The sequence below is a fragment of the Branchiostoma belcheri genome, unplaced genomic scaffold, assembly GCF_001625305.1.
Source record: "Branchiostoma belcheri isolate BF01 breed outbred unplaced genomic scaffold, Haploidv18h27 scaffold120, whole genome shotgun sequence".
Classification (NCBI taxonomy): domain Eukaryota; kingdom Metazoa; phylum Chordata; class Leptocardii; order Amphioxiformes; family Branchiostomatidae; genus Branchiostoma; species Branchiostoma belcheri.
In genome coordinates this window covers 57,191-74,089 of record NW_017802603.1, presented here as the reverse complement: position 1 = coordinate 74,089, position 16,899 = coordinate 57,191, and the positions used below count along the sequence as shown (strand labels likewise).

The 16,899-nt window shown below is 40.7% G+C and overlaps 1 protein-coding gene across 1 annotated transcript; it reads left to right on the top strand.

Moving 5' to 3' along the window:
- Window positions 1–9,869: 9,869 nt before the first annotated feature.
- On the top strand, window positions 9,870–16,239 carry LOC109462917 (lactadherin-like). The gene is made up of 5 exons (XM_019759546.1): window positions 9,870–9,926; window positions 12,241–12,505; window positions 13,072–13,241; window positions 13,659–13,805; window positions 16,042–16,239. Exons 1-5 carry the CDS (start codon window positions 9,870–9,872, stop codon window positions 16,192–16,194), a joined length of 792 nt encoding a protein of 263 aa, XP_019615105.1. The 3' UTR covers window positions 16,195–16,239.
- The last annotated feature ends 660 nt before the right edge of the window (window positions 16,240–16,899 follow it).

Sequence of the window (16,899 nt, the reverse complement as noted above, 5' to 3'; positions counted from 1 at the left end):
ATGCAGCTTTCCTCTATACTTCTTGCTGATTGGCTGTTGGGATTTAACTTGATTAACACCTGCACAGAGCATTTCCACCTGCACAGAGCATTTCCTGCTGATTGGCTGTTGGGATTTAACTTGATTAACACCTGCACAGAGCATTTCCATACTGACAGTATGTCTTTATTCAAGTGTTTTGGTAGGTATTTCAAGCTTTTCTGCTCCAGCATTGGAATGCGGGGCATGAACGTTTTTTATTTTTATTTTGAAAATCAACAGTTTGCATTATGCAATTAAAAATCCTAACCAATAAAGTAGGGAATAGCTATCCAACTGTTGTTTTAGTTGTATGTCACTTCATATTATAGTTATATCAATGTAAACAGGGTTCTAGCTAGCGCTAAGTAGCGTCGGGGCCCGCAACGCTAAAATTTTGACCCGCTACGCCAATTTTCCCCCGCTACGCTAATTTTCAGTACAACGTAGCGGCATTGTGACTGCATTTGTTTGTTCAAAAATGCCAGATCAAATGTGAAAAATGTTTTTTTTTAGCAAAGTAACGCACGTGGCGGCCCTCCCAGGAGAATGGGGCGTGCCTAGGCGGGGCCTTGGCTTCTTTACAACTTGTGTTGCCGCCCTTCTGTGAGTGACAGCGACAGTCTCTTGACGCCCAGACACTGGCGTCAGGGTGTCTAGCCCAGTCTGTAGAAGGGATGTTCCGCCCCCTTCATAGTGTCGGCTTTCCCTCTGGGACGCCATATATGGGCTGGCCTATTTAACAATTCCCACGCCACGATGTATGTAGCACAAATATGTTTCCTCCCGTGTTCAACAGATCTCTCCTTGTAACTCTGGACATAAACACCTTCCACTAAATTGCATTAATTCTATATCTTGCCAAGGTGAAAAAAATACAAAGAGTTACAATGTACTTAGTCACCGGCCTAATGATTAAAGTGCTTTACAGTTCCAGCCGGCTCCCGAAAAGGGGAGGGGCCTCTAAAGCCCACAGCGGCAAACTTGCGTTGGTTGAAAATTTGCCACTTTAGTAAAGTGAACTAAACAAGGGAGTTCACCCCTTGGATCCGTTCATAGTTTAAACAAGTAAATACAAATTATTGCTCTCTTGTCTTTTGCCGTTTTTCTTTACGGGCGTTTGTGATCTTTGTGACACGTGGGTTTTCCTGCCACATATGCGTCAGTGCTGGTGCCATGCCGATTTCATGCTCTTAGCTACTGTGCGATCTATGTCGACATACTGGGTGTGCCTGTAATCATGTCAGCATCAAAGCTTGGCAATAACAACAAAGCCACGTGTTGAATCACGTCAAATTTCGGCCCAGTTTTGCAGAACAGAAATGGCACAAAGGAGATTAAAAGTGCCTCATAATGAGACACTATTAGCAGGCAAAACAGACGTATTTCTTATATTATTTATAGTTACTTTTTTTGCATGTAGAATATTACAACTTTACACACCAGATGCTATGTTTAACATTCAATTTATCTCAGAGTCTGTTCTTGGTTGTGTCTGATTTGGAGTATCTTCTGTATTTTGTGAAGATTCCAAGCTGCAAAAATATAAAAATTACTAATCAAGGATACATTGTACATACCTTAGAAATGACATTTTTTCCCCTTTGGGTATCCCTCAAATGGCTGCTTTTTAAGCTTAAATTTTTAAAAGCTCCGCACCGCTTCGCTTCGCTCCCTCGACGTGCGTTTGTTTGTTTGTTTGTTTGTTTGTTTTATTTCGATCTCCATTTAGTGTAATACATAAAGTTTACACTACTCTTCCTGGAGTCCAACTAACTAAACAAAAATAGTAAAAACAATAATAAATCATTCAAACATTAATTAAGATAAACAATAAATAACGGAAGATTATAATAATAAATTCATAACAAAGATTTATCCTGAGATAACAGAGGATAATTAACCAAACTATAGAACTTAAAATGAACTGAATGGGAGGTCAGAGGTCAAAATAATAGAAAATGATATAACTGAAAGTGATTGGAAAACATAACATGCAACCAAACACTTTGAAAATCAAATAAACAATGAAGTAAACAAAATGTGGACACGGAGAGTAAAGACAAATTATATACAACTTTAGATGAAGTAGTCCATACATAACAAAATATAAATAACTGAAATTAAATGAAATATACAACTTTAGATGAAGTAGCCATACATAACAAATTATAAATAACTGAAATGAAATATACAACTTTAGATGAAGTAGTCCATACATAACAAAATATAAATAACTGAAATGAAATAAACCAATAAATGACTGTACAAAAGGAAAAGAATTCGCCATTCAATACATATGAAATTAATGATAAGAGAGGGAGTTAAATCGAATACTAGTTTACAAGGAAGTTCAAAAGGTCTTACCACCATAGAGTAAGGGGTGAGTTTTTGTTCTTTTGTGTTGTTACCCAGTCATTTATTTTGATCTTGAACGCTGCTTGGTTTACATTGATCAAGTTCTTTGGCAGAGTGTTATGACTTTTTATGCATCTGTACAGAAAAGTCCTGGTTAAGGCTTTGGTTCTGGGCTTGGGGAGTACAAAACCTCCCTTCTGTGATAACCTAGTGTTGTGTTGGTGTGAACTGTTGATGGTTATTACTCTATCATAAATACCTCCTGGTTCCTTGACCGTTACTAACTTGTGAAAAGCACAAATAGTTGAAGCGTACATCCTCTCTTTGACTGTTCTCCAGTTAAGCCTGGAGTGTAGAACATCTGTGCTGGTGGTAAATACTTCATTAGCTGCTAGCCTGGCTGCACGGTTTTGCATAACCTGTAACTTGTCTATTTGTGTTTGTGTTGCTGAAGAGAGGATTGTGGAACAATAATCTAAATGTGACAACACCAGTGATTGTACCACTGTAGTCAGTAAGTCTCCAGGAAAGTAACTCTTATACTTCCTGATGGAAGCAATAATGTTTGCCATTTAAGTCTTGATTTTGTTGACATGTAAACACCAGGTAAGATGCTGATCAATAGTGAACCCAAGGAGGTCTCCATGGGTAACTTGTGTTATCATCCCCCCTCCCACACTGAGCTGCAATTTTGGCTTCTGTTTAAACTTATTGTAGCTTCCTATAAGAATAGATTTTGTTTTGCCAATGTTTAGGATGAGTTTGTTTGTTTTTACCCATTCCCAGATCCTTGTCAGTTCAGGTTGGAGAATATTTGCAACATTGGCCACACTGGAAGCAGCAGCATATGGTGTAGTGTCATCAGCATACATTACAAGACTTGTGTTTTCTGTTATTGTAGCTAAGTCATTAGTGTATAGGCAGAATAATAACGGCCCAAGGCAGCTACCTTGGGGAACTCCACAGTTGGTCTCTTTAAAGCATGAGAAATCTCCATTTATGAACACAGCTTGATTCCTTCTTCTCAGATAACTCTCCATCCAACTTACAACTTGGTCATCAAATGATAGCATTTTAACTTTGCTAGCAGAATGTCATGGTCTACTACATCAAAGGCTGCACTAAAGTCTAGTAGAACAGCCCCGATAAGGTTTCCTTTGTCAATTTCACTCAACCAATCATCTGTCATATGTATTAATGCACTTAGTGCGTCAGGTACCACTACGCTAAAATAAAATCCTAGCTAGAACCCTGGTAAATCATTGTTTTCCCTTGTGTTTCTCATTCTTTCCCTGCCATGTGGTAAAATGTGGTGAACCCATCGCTGTATTTGCTCCAAAGCAAATATTGGCCTTTCTAGTATTATATCCTTTTTAACGACGTCTGTCAGAGAGGCCGCCTGTCAGGTGAGGAAGTACAGTAGGCCGATCCAGGAAGTATAGTAGGCGTTTCGTCATCGTGGCATATCTTCAGATTATGTCGATATAAACATGTATGTGGTACACACAAGGTAGGACTCCATTCTTGCTCGCTTTATACACACAATTGAATTCAATTCTTTATTTCCATACCAACATTGCAGACATACAATATAGAATTAGGACTCCATTCTTGTTCGCTTTAGTTTATTGTGAGTTTGAGAACTTATTTTGTTGTTCGACTGTACATGGTGCATGAGATAATGATAACCATCCTTGCTGTTTTGATTAAATCAACAACATTTTGCTGTCTCTGTTTTTCCTGTTTTCCTTAGTACCAATCTTATAGGATTTTTTGTTAGTTTCGCAAGACACCAAACAAGTTTTTGCACTCGTCTATGATATTATTACAATTATGTATTACCTGTTTGTTTGTAAACGCGTTGTGTTTGCATATGTAATGCCATGTATATCAGTTGCAGTATTGTAAGAGGTTACTACCGTGTACTTGTACTTCCCCTCTCTACACCGGTCCCCACATAGCAGTTCTTGTTTTCTATTTTAGTTAGCGCTGTGTTCGGTCAGTAAGCGTTTCGTTAACCGCGTCTCATTGTGTCAACTAGTTTTGAAATTGTAACGTTATCCGTGGTAGTGTGCGTCCAATTGTCCAATTGAGCGCGAAACCTTCTCTCCGTGGCAAAAACTCCCTCGGCAGCAAATCGTCCCTCGCGGCCGCATATTACTCGCGTCGCTTAGAGAAAAAATAACGCCGACGCCCAACAAGACTGCGAAGGAGGCTAGTGCGGTAAAAAAGTGACTTAGGGGTTTCGATGGTCACATTTCTAATAATCTGCTGCAAAATTTTATTTAGTAGTTAAAATGTTAGTAGTTTAAACTACTAACATTGCTAGAAAGTGTAAAAAGTGGCGTCTTTGGGTTGAAAATTGATTTTGGGTCCTAGGCTTACTTCCCGCCCGTCCTTCCTCCTTGAGTGCGGTGCTTCGGTTTGACCCAGATATGCCTTGTATATGTTCTGGGGGTGCTGTCGCTATGTGTCGCGCGACGGGCTATTGTGAAAATCACAGCGTTAGGATTGTCTTTATACTTTTCTTGATAATACATTCTCTTTCAACAGTATAAGTCATTTTTGTGGCTAAATTATTGGTGATGGGTTTAATTGCACGTAAGAATGCCCAATTTTTGGCATCATTTTTTTTTATCGAAAAATTATTTTTTTGCCCTAAAATTTGCTACAATTTGGGAGGTTATGGAAACTGAAATTCTATTGTTCTCGTAGCTAGAGGGATGTCCTTCATTTGCAAACGGTGTTTCGGCTTAAGAATTATTTCCTGAAATAGAGTTGAAGGTGTGCAGAATCGAATTGTGACCCAACATAGACTGGGGTGTGCCCCCTTATATGCTTTTGTGTCGGCATACGCCGTCGCCTACGCGGCCTACTTTTAATGTTATTACTGATCCAATTGATCATTATGACATATTGATGGGCACTAAGCAAGTACGTATTCTTAAGTTGCTTTACCACACCTGTTATCTTTCATCATTTTAGTGTAGGTCATAATTTTGTTTACGTAAAGTTTCAGCAACTTGACATGTTCCACCGTGAGTTTCCGGGGTGTATATCCTGACATATATTTGCAAATGGAAGCCAATCCTATTTGTTTCTCTAGGAACGGCTTCAGTTTATTCATGTCTTTTTCTCTCTTTGTCCCGCAGGTGAGCTACGCCATGCCCATACCCACTCCCGGGCTACAAAAGGAATTCACTGGTGAGATGGACAAACAAACACCTGTTATTTTATCATGTAAGAGGGCGTCGGAATTTTGTTTACGTAAAGTTTTAACCACCTTACATGTTCCTCCAGGATTTTCCGCCCTTACCTACAAGTAATATCCTCTCCCCTCTGATAAGACTTACCTGTCCAGATTGATTATTATATCAACAACGTGCCAGTATTTTCCTATCCTACATCAGGCCCTGAGTCATGCAGCCTTTTCTCAGGTCAAATTCTCTACAACAGTACGTGAGGCTGGGTAGAAACTCCAATCTGGAAGAAGGCTATTGTCATGACTTAATAACATATCCTAAATGTTAAACATGCAATGAAATTGCTGGTAGCTGCCGGTATAATTTAAATAGTTTGTGATTGTCGTAAAACCTAAATAGCATGTATTTCTGTACAGTAAAATGTAATGATTGTAACAGCTGAGACTCCGATCAGAATATCTACCGGCAGAGATTCCAATCGGTGTTCCTCTTGAGTCTCTTGGAAGGCAGAAATGGCTTTAATTTATTCATACTCTTTCTCTCTGTGTGCCAGCAGCGAGTGCCCCTCATTCACTCGGCATTCACTGACAAGATGGACTAACAGTACGTTTAGAGAAGGACAAAAACAGCGGTAAGTCCACACATTATATATGTTGTTTCTGCTGATCTGAGAACATGTAGTTCATGTGTTATTGTACTGTAACATCGTTCTTGATGAATGAGCATACATATGACTTTCAACCTTTGTTTAGTTTGATGTGCGCATCATTGCATTCTGTAAAATTTATTGACTCACATGCTTTGCGTATTTGAATTTATGTCTAAGAACATGACCATAAATTATGTTAATTTAAGAGCATAGCTAGGGAAAAGTTGGCATAGATCAATTTATGTTCTGCTCTCTCTTGCTGACCACAGGTAAACTTCGCCAAGTCCATCCTGAGATGCAGGCTACAGCAGGAATTCACGACGCCAAGTTGTGGAAGGATCGGGGTGTGTATGCAAGTTTTTCACGCAAGAAAAATAAGGATTGAATGCAGCAGCATCGTAGCCTGGGTGCCATCCGAATTTGTAATGGCTACGGGCAAATTCGGATGGCACCCAGCCTAGCAGCATCGTGAAAGCAAAAAAAAATCCAAGAATAAAAAAAAGCAATACTGACACAAACACTCGCACAAATGAATAAAATCCCTTACACAAAACATCACTATCATCACATAGTTAAGTTCTAAAAAAATTCCCAGCTATGAATCTGACTTTGGCCGGCGTTGCATAAGCCTGTATCGACAAACAGCTGAGACATCTTGGTCGTCATTAAATCTAGAGAACTTATTTGAAGTACATGTATCGTAAAAACACTGTACAGACTACTGAATGTTTAATGCCACAAGCCTATGTGCAAAGGCTGGTCCCACTACTATCCAAGCAGAGGTTGGTGGGGATGATCGTTAGCGGGGGTAACGATCTTCCCCTCCAACTTCTGCTTGGAGAATAAGTCCCACAAGGTATCGCCAAAAAGCTATTCCCTAGGGAATGCATTGGTGGAATTCTTAGAATATTTTCAACTCAATCGCAGTACTATACCAACGACTCCGCCCATGAGGCGTCGCCGAAAAAAAAGAGAGGAAAAAGATAATCCCTACCTACCGACCCAAATTATTGCAGGACTGAAACAGGAAACACAACATTTTTTTACTAGGCCTAAGGATTGGATGAGAAACGAAGTATGAGTGAGCAAGGATTATAACCATCATGAAAGTTCATCTGTGTTGGTTACTGTTATATGTTTAGAGTTAAAACCTTAGACCCGACACAAAAAGTTCTCTCACCTAGAGCTTTAACGTCACACTTCAAAGAAGCCACGTGACAAGCCTCACTGGGTCATTCTACTGAGGAAGACCAGAGTAACAATGTGACCGCGACGATTTTCAAGCCAAAAATACGCGCGATCGTCGGTCGATCTCAAAATCGGCCGATCTTTCGGCGATTGACAAATACGGCCGAAGCTCGTCGACAATGTGACGGGGGTGTTATGATCCGCTATGTAACAGAGATGTTTTTGACAAAATATAGGATATTTACCTCTAAACTGTAAACAGCCAGAGACATTAGTCCAAAGTGCTCTGCTCATTCCAATAATAATCTGCTCGCTGTTATTTGTAGCTTTGACCATTATGCACATGAAAATCATACTTTTATTTCAGTTACTTGTACCAAAGTGCTATATTATATATGTGATGGCAATAAAATGTGAAGACATCATCCATATGGTTCATAAAATCATATTCATAACCCTTTTGTACCCAGGTATCAATATTCAGTACAACTACAGTTCTTTCTAAATTTTTAAACACCTGCCGACGGAGACCAGTTTCATTACAACTGCCCGCCATCTTTACTCGAATCGGCGGCCAGCTTCGCTTCAGCTTCAGTTTCTGATATTAATTTGTCGCTAGGTGTCGTTTTCAACTCGTTAATGTGCACTTATTCTTCACTTTAAGTCGACATGTCGTCAACACGACGTCGTGTGCGTTACTTTTCTAACACGACGATGAACGTTTCTATCATTCATAAATATTAGAAAGTCATTACAAGTTGTAAAATTATATGGTTACTCTGTTACAAGGTGTTAAACACCAGCGGGCGTAAACCAGGTACAGTACAGCTTCCCGCCATTTTTTCTTCAATTAAAGACGACATGACGTCAAAACGAAGTCGTGTGCGTTACTTTTCTTACTGAAAAATCAAAGTATTGATCATTATTAAGGCATTAAAAGTCATTGCAAGTTGTAAAATTCTATGGATACTCTGCTACAAGGTGTTAAACACCTGAAGGTGGAGACCAGCTACAGTACAGCTTCCCGACATTTTTTCTTCAATTTAAGACGACATGACGTCAAAACGACGTCGTGTGCGTTACTTTTCTTACTAGAATATCAAAGTATGGATCATTATAAAGGGATTGAAAGTCATTGCAAGTTGTAAAATTATATGGTTACTATGCTGCAAGGTGTAAACACCTGAAGGTGGAGACCAGCTACAGTACAGCTTCCCGCCACTTTTTCTTCAATTTAAGACGACATGACGTAAAAACGACGTCGTGTGCGTTTATAAAAATTAATAATAATTGGTTTATTTCAGAAAAGCATATTGCAGCCTGACGGCTGAATTGCATGCTCATGTACAATCAATGGAATTATAGACTTTGACTGAATTTTTAAAACGAGTACAATTCTAAAATCAATATTGCAACGAATTTAAAATCTCATTAAAAGCAGTAATTAAACAATATGCAGTTATATAAACTTAGTCAACTAATATCTGGTGGAAGTCTCGGTACAACAGTAGGCAGTCCATAAAATCGTGAGAAGATTTTATACAATCGTAGCCTAAGCAGTTCATGTGTTAAATATTCGAGGCACAGAGTCGTTACTACTGAGTGTCGTTACTGTAGTAGAGTCTCAAAGTAAAAAGGACATTAAATGTCTTTTGCTTTTACTTCTCATTGACTGGTGCCGACTTCCCCTGCGGAGGTTGTAGTGACTGGGTGGGGTGGTGGTGATGAATCCCCAAAGAGGAGAAGAACTGTCCTGTAAGACACTCTCAAGAGTTCTCAGTGTAGCACTCTCGCGTCTGCTTGCTAGGGTAGGGAGAGCATCAGCAGGTAGCCCGATGATCCTGAGGCAACGCTTCTGGATCGATTCTAGTGAATCTGACAGGTGTTTGGGAAGTCCGCCCCACACCGGGCTAGCATACTCAAGAATAGGCCTGATGAATGACAGATAGATCTGCATTAAGACATCTATCGGGAGCCCCGCCTTCTTAGCAACACTAAGATAATACATTCTAGGTCGAGCTCTGTTCAGCATGTACTCATTGTGGGCGTCCCACGACAGGTCAGCAGAAATTTGAACCCCGAGTAGTTTGAAGGAGGTGCACGTGACTCTTTGAATCACCTGGACAGATATTGTGGGTTGGGGAGGGATAGGTACATTGGGCTCCTTCCGTGCACTTATAACCATACTTTTCACAGTAGAATATCAAAGTATCCATCATTCATAAGTACGAGAAAGTTATTATAAGTTGTAAAATTATATGGTTACTCTGCTACAAGATGTTAAACACCTGACATACCTGAAGGTGGATACGAGCTATGGTTCATTTTTTGATGTCTCTTCTTCAAGTTAAGACATGACGTCATAACGACGTCGTGTGCGTTACTTTTCTCACCAGTATATCAAAGTATGAATATATAAAATGATAGAAAGTCATTACGAGTTTAAGAATTATATGGTTATTCTGATAGAACATGCTGAACACCTGAGGATGGAGACCAGCTACGCTACGGTACAGCTTCGGAGTTCCCGCCATTTTTTCTTTAATTTAAATGGCGGGAAGTTGTACCGTAACTGGTCTCCACCTTCAGGTGTTTAATAATCTCCAAGCAGATCTTTTGGTGGGGGTAAGACAGTATCAAATTGGCCAGTCTGTAACCATTTCCCCACCCAAGATTTGCCCCCAGTCGAAACGTCAAAGGCTATAAACACCTAGTTGTTGCCTGATGAAAATATTCTTGCCAAGTAGTTTATTGCCCTGACCACCAGGCAAGGCTCTTGCCCTCCTAGTGGGCCAGCTGGTTGAGCATTACTCTCTATGGGTCCCCTCACCAACTGTTATTTTGTTCAGTTTAACTAAAGGAAAGAAGGTCCAACATATTTTTGTGATATCTGCGGTTTTGAACCTCAATGAGCCCAGTTATTGACATTTCTATGTTTCAGCCAGCATATTTTAGTACCAGCATACAGTATTATCTGGACAGGGTTAGGCGAGAACTCCCACTGAGATGTGCGCGGGTGACTGCATTTGTCCCAGATTCAAGCTATAAACCGCTTGTAAAAATCTTAGCACAGCAATTTTTTGCTAGTTGTTAATAGGGACACAAGGAGGGGCAGCAACACCATTTTTGAAAAGAAGTGCTCCTCCCTGTTCGAGTGCCTGCAGATCTTGGGTGGGGAAATGGATACATGCTGGCCAATTTGATACTGTCTTACCCCCACCAAAAGATCTGCTTGGAGATTACATTAACAGCGCAAATGAAGATAATGTATAAGGAGGAAAGCTAAGATCATGGTCACATTTCCAAGCCGGGGCCCGGCTGGGTTGTTGGCGTGAACGAAAAATAATAAAAAATTGTACTAAGACTAAACACAAATAGTGCTCATGGTTAATTTTCTAAAACGTTTTTGTGCTGTGCTGTCTTATATCATAATTTTCGTTCCATGTGACTGCCCGGTCGGGCCCCGGGTTGGCAAATACAGAATACTAGTATATGTCAGCGGGAACATTGAGGTTTAACTATTCTCTAACCTGTAGTCTCTGACTTAAACAATCGATATTCTTCAATGTATTTCTGTAAGCTGACCGTCGTCAAACGCGGCCTATTTGTTACATTGTTTCCTTTGGTATACTCTTGCAGAGCAAATGTGTAGCAAGTTAACGCTCGTCTATATGTAGCAAGCCGCTGAAATACATTAAAGAATGTTTAGATTCTTAGAGACTACTGATTAGAGAATAGTTAAACCTTGTTATTCCCGCTGACATATATCTGTACGTAGTTTGCCGCATAAATATATTCTGTACGTAGGATGACGTTATTGCCTTCGTGAGAAGGTTATAATATCAGTTTGCTGTGGGGTGGGGCACTGTGGATTCAGCGGAGTAACTCTTGAAGGCATGGCTCGACGTTCATAATCTTTGGCAGGCAGGTTACCGTTGGGCAGACCAAGGCCAAGTGTTAAAAATGGGCCTCGTGGGGGGGGGGGTCCCTACTTTGCAGACGCTAAATACTGTGTACTTTCTCCTTTCTTGCTTCCAAAATTACCCGGTATTCCTTTTCCTATGTCAACATTTATCGCATTATGACGTGACACTATAGTTATTTTTTAACAATATAAAACTTTACAAAATTAATTTTATACCGCAGCCAAAAGCAAGGGCAGCAGACAAACTCTTGTAAACCTAAGTTAAGTAAAGAACTTTGTGTAAAGTGCCTTCCAAAGGGCACAGCATTCGTGTTAAGTAATTTTCCCAAAGGTACAGGATCAGTGCCGTGGCTGGATTTTAATTCGGGACCTCTTGGTTCTGAGTCGATTGCGCCGTCGTTGCGCTACACGACCCCACTGGGAACCAAAGATTAAGAAATGAGGTGGATACGTACTGTTGAGGTTAGGCCATGTTGATTTGATTATATGGATGACATCCACCTGCGCATGAATTTTCGGCCGTTTACCAAAAAAAAAAAAAATTCAACCATACTGTAAATCGTACAAAACAGTTGGAAAATAAGCAAAAATATACCGTTAGTTACAAAAAAATAAGTAAAAACTATACCAATGTCGTAGAATGCTAAAATCAAACGAAAAAAGATGAAATTGTAAGGAAATGAACTTGAATATTAGATTATTCGCCAAACCATATTCTGTCCCATTTGTTCAACCCTCATGACCACGTAGATTTCACAATGAAAACTAACTTTTTTTCTAAAACTTTTTTTATTTCGCACGCGCGCATCAGTTTTGGGGCTCCCGGAGGATGTCATCCATATAATCAAATCAATGTGGCCTTACCACACAATCGTACCTCCTGTCGTTCTGTTCTGTAGGCAGTCGCTTCGCGGCTCAACGACTTGTTGGCTCATCAGGAAGAGTTGGCGGCCCGTCAGAACGAGACAGCTGCTGTCCTGAAAGAGTTGGCGGGCCGTCAGAACGAGACAGCTGCTGCCCTGAAAGAGTTGGCGGGCCGTCAGAACGAGACAGCTGCTGCCCTGAAAGAGTTGGCGGCCCGTCAGAACGATACAGCTGCTGTCGTGGAAGAGTTGGCGGCCCTTCAGAACGAGACAATCGCTCGACAAGACGAGCGGTTCGCCGGTAAGATTCACCCTCCACCAGGCCTTACTAAGTGGTTATGGACTGCAGGATTCGGCTAAAATTGGGTCAGGTGGAGACTAGATAAGATTGGCATCTGCCTGTAATTGTCATTTATGTAAACATAAGGTGTTAACTGGCTGTGTAATAGTAATGTTTGTTAACTCCAGATAAACATCTAACACCAGGGTTAAACCTGTATGTCGTGATTATATGTAACTTCATTTGCATATTCAATACTTGTATGGTAAAGCGGCTTCTAGGTTGCACCATCCATCATGGCGGACATTCGTTGTGTCAAGTCTAGTCACGTGAGTGCGAATACTTGTTACTACGGTACGTAAACTTTAAAGGACAGCTTGTGATATCGTCTTTAAGGTGACATGTCATGTAGCATTTTTCCCCGTCCTCCGGAACTGTGTACCGGATTCCCGTTCCTTGATGCTCTGCCGGACTAGGCGGATGGTCGTGTCAACCAACACTATTCCGGACGGCAGCATCAAGGCATTTTCTTTCCTCCGGAACTTTTTACCGGTGCACTGATATCGTATGTTATTTTCCGTTCTTAGAGTTCTGCCGGACTAGGAAGATGGGAATGTCAACCGGTTCCATTCCGGACAGCAGCATCACGGCGACTTCCGCATACGACAATCGGTTTCTGGCGAAAATGGGAAGATTTGGAACCAACCGCAAGGGGTGGCTAGCAAGGTCACAAAATATGGACGCCGAGTGGATGAAGGTAGCTATGAGCCTGTAGGCTGTCAGGGGATGTTATAATTTTGATGGAAATGACGTACTTGACGACGATGACGTACGTATCAGGACGTGACGTAAATGACGTACGTGTTATAACACGGCGTTCTGATCAGTTACCACACGGGCCTGCGAAAGTTCTACAGAATATTTCGACCACTTTTCACGCTCGTGAAAGTCGGATACCAGATTCGAAGGTTGAAATTAAAGTTACTACTCGTACATGTAGAATTTACAAGACAGTGTATTCTGTATCAGTCCGACTGCGGGTCGACGTCGGATGACCTTCCGGCGTTTTGCCGATTCGTCCCGCGGGAGGGCTTGTACCTTATAATTATGTGATGCAGAACAAAATGTGATGTGTATATTTCAAACCTTAAGCTAATAACCTGCGCAACTACAGGTGGACCTGGGACAGGAGAGTCGGGTGTATGGTGTGGTCACTCAGGGGCGTGTGGACTACAACCAGTGGGCCCGGACCTACAAACTGTCCTTCAGCCAGGATGGAGAGAACTGGACCACCTACGCCAACTCCGACGGATCAGACAAGGTCAGATCTATTGTGCCCAGAACCGTGCCTATATTGTTCTATGCCTAAATGGGTTAGACACGGTTCTGGATGGTCTCAAAAATTTGCTTCAGGTGTGGTTCTGGCTGAACAGGCTTAAACCGGATTCTGGTTGTAAAATGCCCCACCCTTTCTACAGAACCGTCACCGACTCTCCTAAGAGAGATCTAGGCTACTTATATTTACGTCTACTTTCAAATTCCTTTTTTAAAATTATTTTTACAGTATTAAATTGTATCCTCGGCTGCCAATTTCATACGGTTTTTGCGAGTTTGATACTGACTTGTCAATTAAAGACATATATTTCTGATTTGATACTGTCTTGTATGTAGTAACCAAAAGACCTGCTTGGTGCCTATCTGCATTCCTGAATGAGGTTTACTAGGGTTATTTGTTTATTAGGGTTAGGGTCAGCATAGTTCTAGATAATCGTTTCTTATCACCAGTCATGGATGTGCGCGGACTATCTAGAACCATACCTGAGGATTGTTATAGAGAAAGCACGGATCTAGATCCGCCAGAACCGTGCCTGAGGTTCGTTATAGATAATGCATGGATCTAAATAGACGTGTAATATCTAGCCAGGGTACCATCATGGTTAGTTTACGTCCGCTCGCGGACGTGAATTAACCAGGATGGTACCCAGACTATGTAATATCCGGAGCCGTGCCTTGGGATGAAACACGGTTCAGTATATTCTGTAATCATTTATATCACGATGGTCAGATTTGGGCCCAAAAGTCCCACTCCGCTACTATGGAGATCGAATCCCCCGAACCCGCGAATCTTGTTCGATATGACGTCATTCGAATAGAGCGGGCGTTCGATCTGGGGTTACCCGCGGTCATTTACAGTAAAGCCGCTACAACCGGCTACTTCAAGCCCTTTTTTACTTGGGAACCACGGAACAGGAAAAATCCACCTTTCCACAAATATGAACCGTTTTCAAAACATTACATCTATGCCGTGATTTTATTGTGGATATGTAACATGTAACGAAGCTACTGCCGTCATCGTGGGTGACCTTGAAGGTCAGAATTCTTGTTGACGCTGTTATAAAATCCAGGTCCCCATATCCAAGTGGCACAGCATGCGTGCAAACATGGTATTTTAACTATTCCCAAAAATCGCTCAAATTACCTCATTGAGGGCTTGTTTGGAAGAAGAACGATTTCCGCAGATTTCTGTCTTAGGGATTTTTTAAATATGGCCGCGATTATGAATTATCGGTATTTAAAGTTAAAACACTGCGTTTTTAGCTCTTCTTTTGACTGTAAGTCGAGTTTTATTTAAAAAATAAAAAAATCCTAAGACAGAAAGTTTAAATTTACTGTAATATTTCTAAAAATCGAAAAATTTAACCTTATTTTTGATTTTCGGGGCCTCTTAAAATCAGTTGTTTGGTTCTCGTGAACCCTTTTTGAAATCCGAAATTGATCTCATTTGGAAGCAAATGTACACAAAGTGGAGCAAAGGCAGTGCAAGAATAACATTTGAGGTAAACAAAATCACTTATTACATTTTATTTTGACGAGTATTTACTCTCCAATTACTTTTGTTTATTTTCAAATTTTACCCGTTGCCCCCGGGCCGGCCCGGGACTCCCGCGCGGCCACGTTCGAACACGTTCTGTAACCCGATACCTCCCTAGTAATGCGACTTTTAGCCTAGCAACCGACCGCCGTGTATGTTGAAAACGAGATACACTTTCTACTTAACTGTACATAATGATATGATAATGACATTATATAAAGATGAACGCCAAGAACTATTCGATACTTTACAAATAGACAAGTAATGTAAGAAAATGTCAAAGCAGTACATGTTTAAACACTTGATGTCATACAAGAACGAATTTAAAGTAGACAAACTATATAATTATGTTTCCAAATGTTTCAAAAAGAGAGAAGAAAGGGCAACTAACAGGGGACCCCAGAAAGTGCGAAATGGAACGAAATGGAACGAAATGAAACGAAATGAAACGAAATGGAACGAAATGGAACGAAATGAACGAAGTAGATGATAGGTAGTTTATAGTATTATTGTAATGTATAGATTTCTAGCACTTTGCATCAGAATATAGCGTCGCAGTATGAAATACTCATGTTTTGCATACTGCATGTCCTCTTGTGCATTTAGCCCATCTGGGCAAGAACATGCAATAAAGATTCATATCATATCATTAAAGCAGATCCCATCTCCTTACGTGTTACCTCAGGTGTTTGCCGGAAACTATGACCGGAGTTCGCCGGTGTATAACTTCTTGGACAGGCCTGTGACTGTGCGGTACGTCCGGTTCCACCCTCGCACCTACGCCTCGCGCCCAGTCATGCGGGTGGAGATCCTGGGCTGCCCTACCGACATGCTGTAGGTGTTGGCACTCACGTGACTGTGACGTCATCACCGTCTGCCATGTTGGATGATCAAAGCGAATATTATGTAACATGATTTTTCTTTACAAAGTAAGCTGTATCAACACTGCACCACAACATAGTGCCACTTGGAGTGAACGTGCTAAAGTATTACGCTGCACAAGCCTGTTTTAACCCTGGAATCTTGTCAAAACTTTGTTTGCATTCGTGTGGTGTGTATTTTGTGATGTTGTCATAGAATGAATGCGCCTAATATAGACTGTTAGCGCGGTGACCATGAATGTTAGAAATGTGAGATAATGATGTTAATGTGTTTAAAGGTGATGGTAAAGTGGTAATCACATCGACTCAAAATATTTCCCATTGTCAACGGAATATTACATCATGTCATTTTAAACGATGTAGAAATGTGTTTCTCACATCAGTTCTTGACAAGGAAGGTTGGTACTGCGTCGATTGATTGTAATAATTTTCAAATTTACATATATATTAAGAAGTACATATTGTAAGGTAAACACTACTGAAGTAATATGTGACATATTAAGCGGTTTTATTAAAATTATCACTTCTATCAGTATACCATATCGAGTTTTATTCCCAGCAAATTCAACTCATAAAGTCATGTTTGTATGTATGTATATATGTGTTTCAGTGTGTGATTATTCTCTGACAATTATAAGTATGAACTTTTCCGGCTAATGTTT

Coding starts and splice junctions, on each gene's coding strand:
- LOC109462917 (XM_019759546.1), top strand. CDS start 9,870: ATGGTTATTCTGATAGAACATGCTGAACACCTGAGGATGGAGACCAGC. Junction 13,242..13,658: donor TGGACGCCGAGTGGATGAAG/GTAGCTATGAGC, acceptor GCGCAACTACAG/GTGGACCTGGGACAGGAGAG. Junction 13,806..16,041: donor ACTCCGACGGATCAGACAAG/GTCAGATCTATT, acceptor GTGTTACCTCAG/GTGTTTGCCGGAAACTATGA.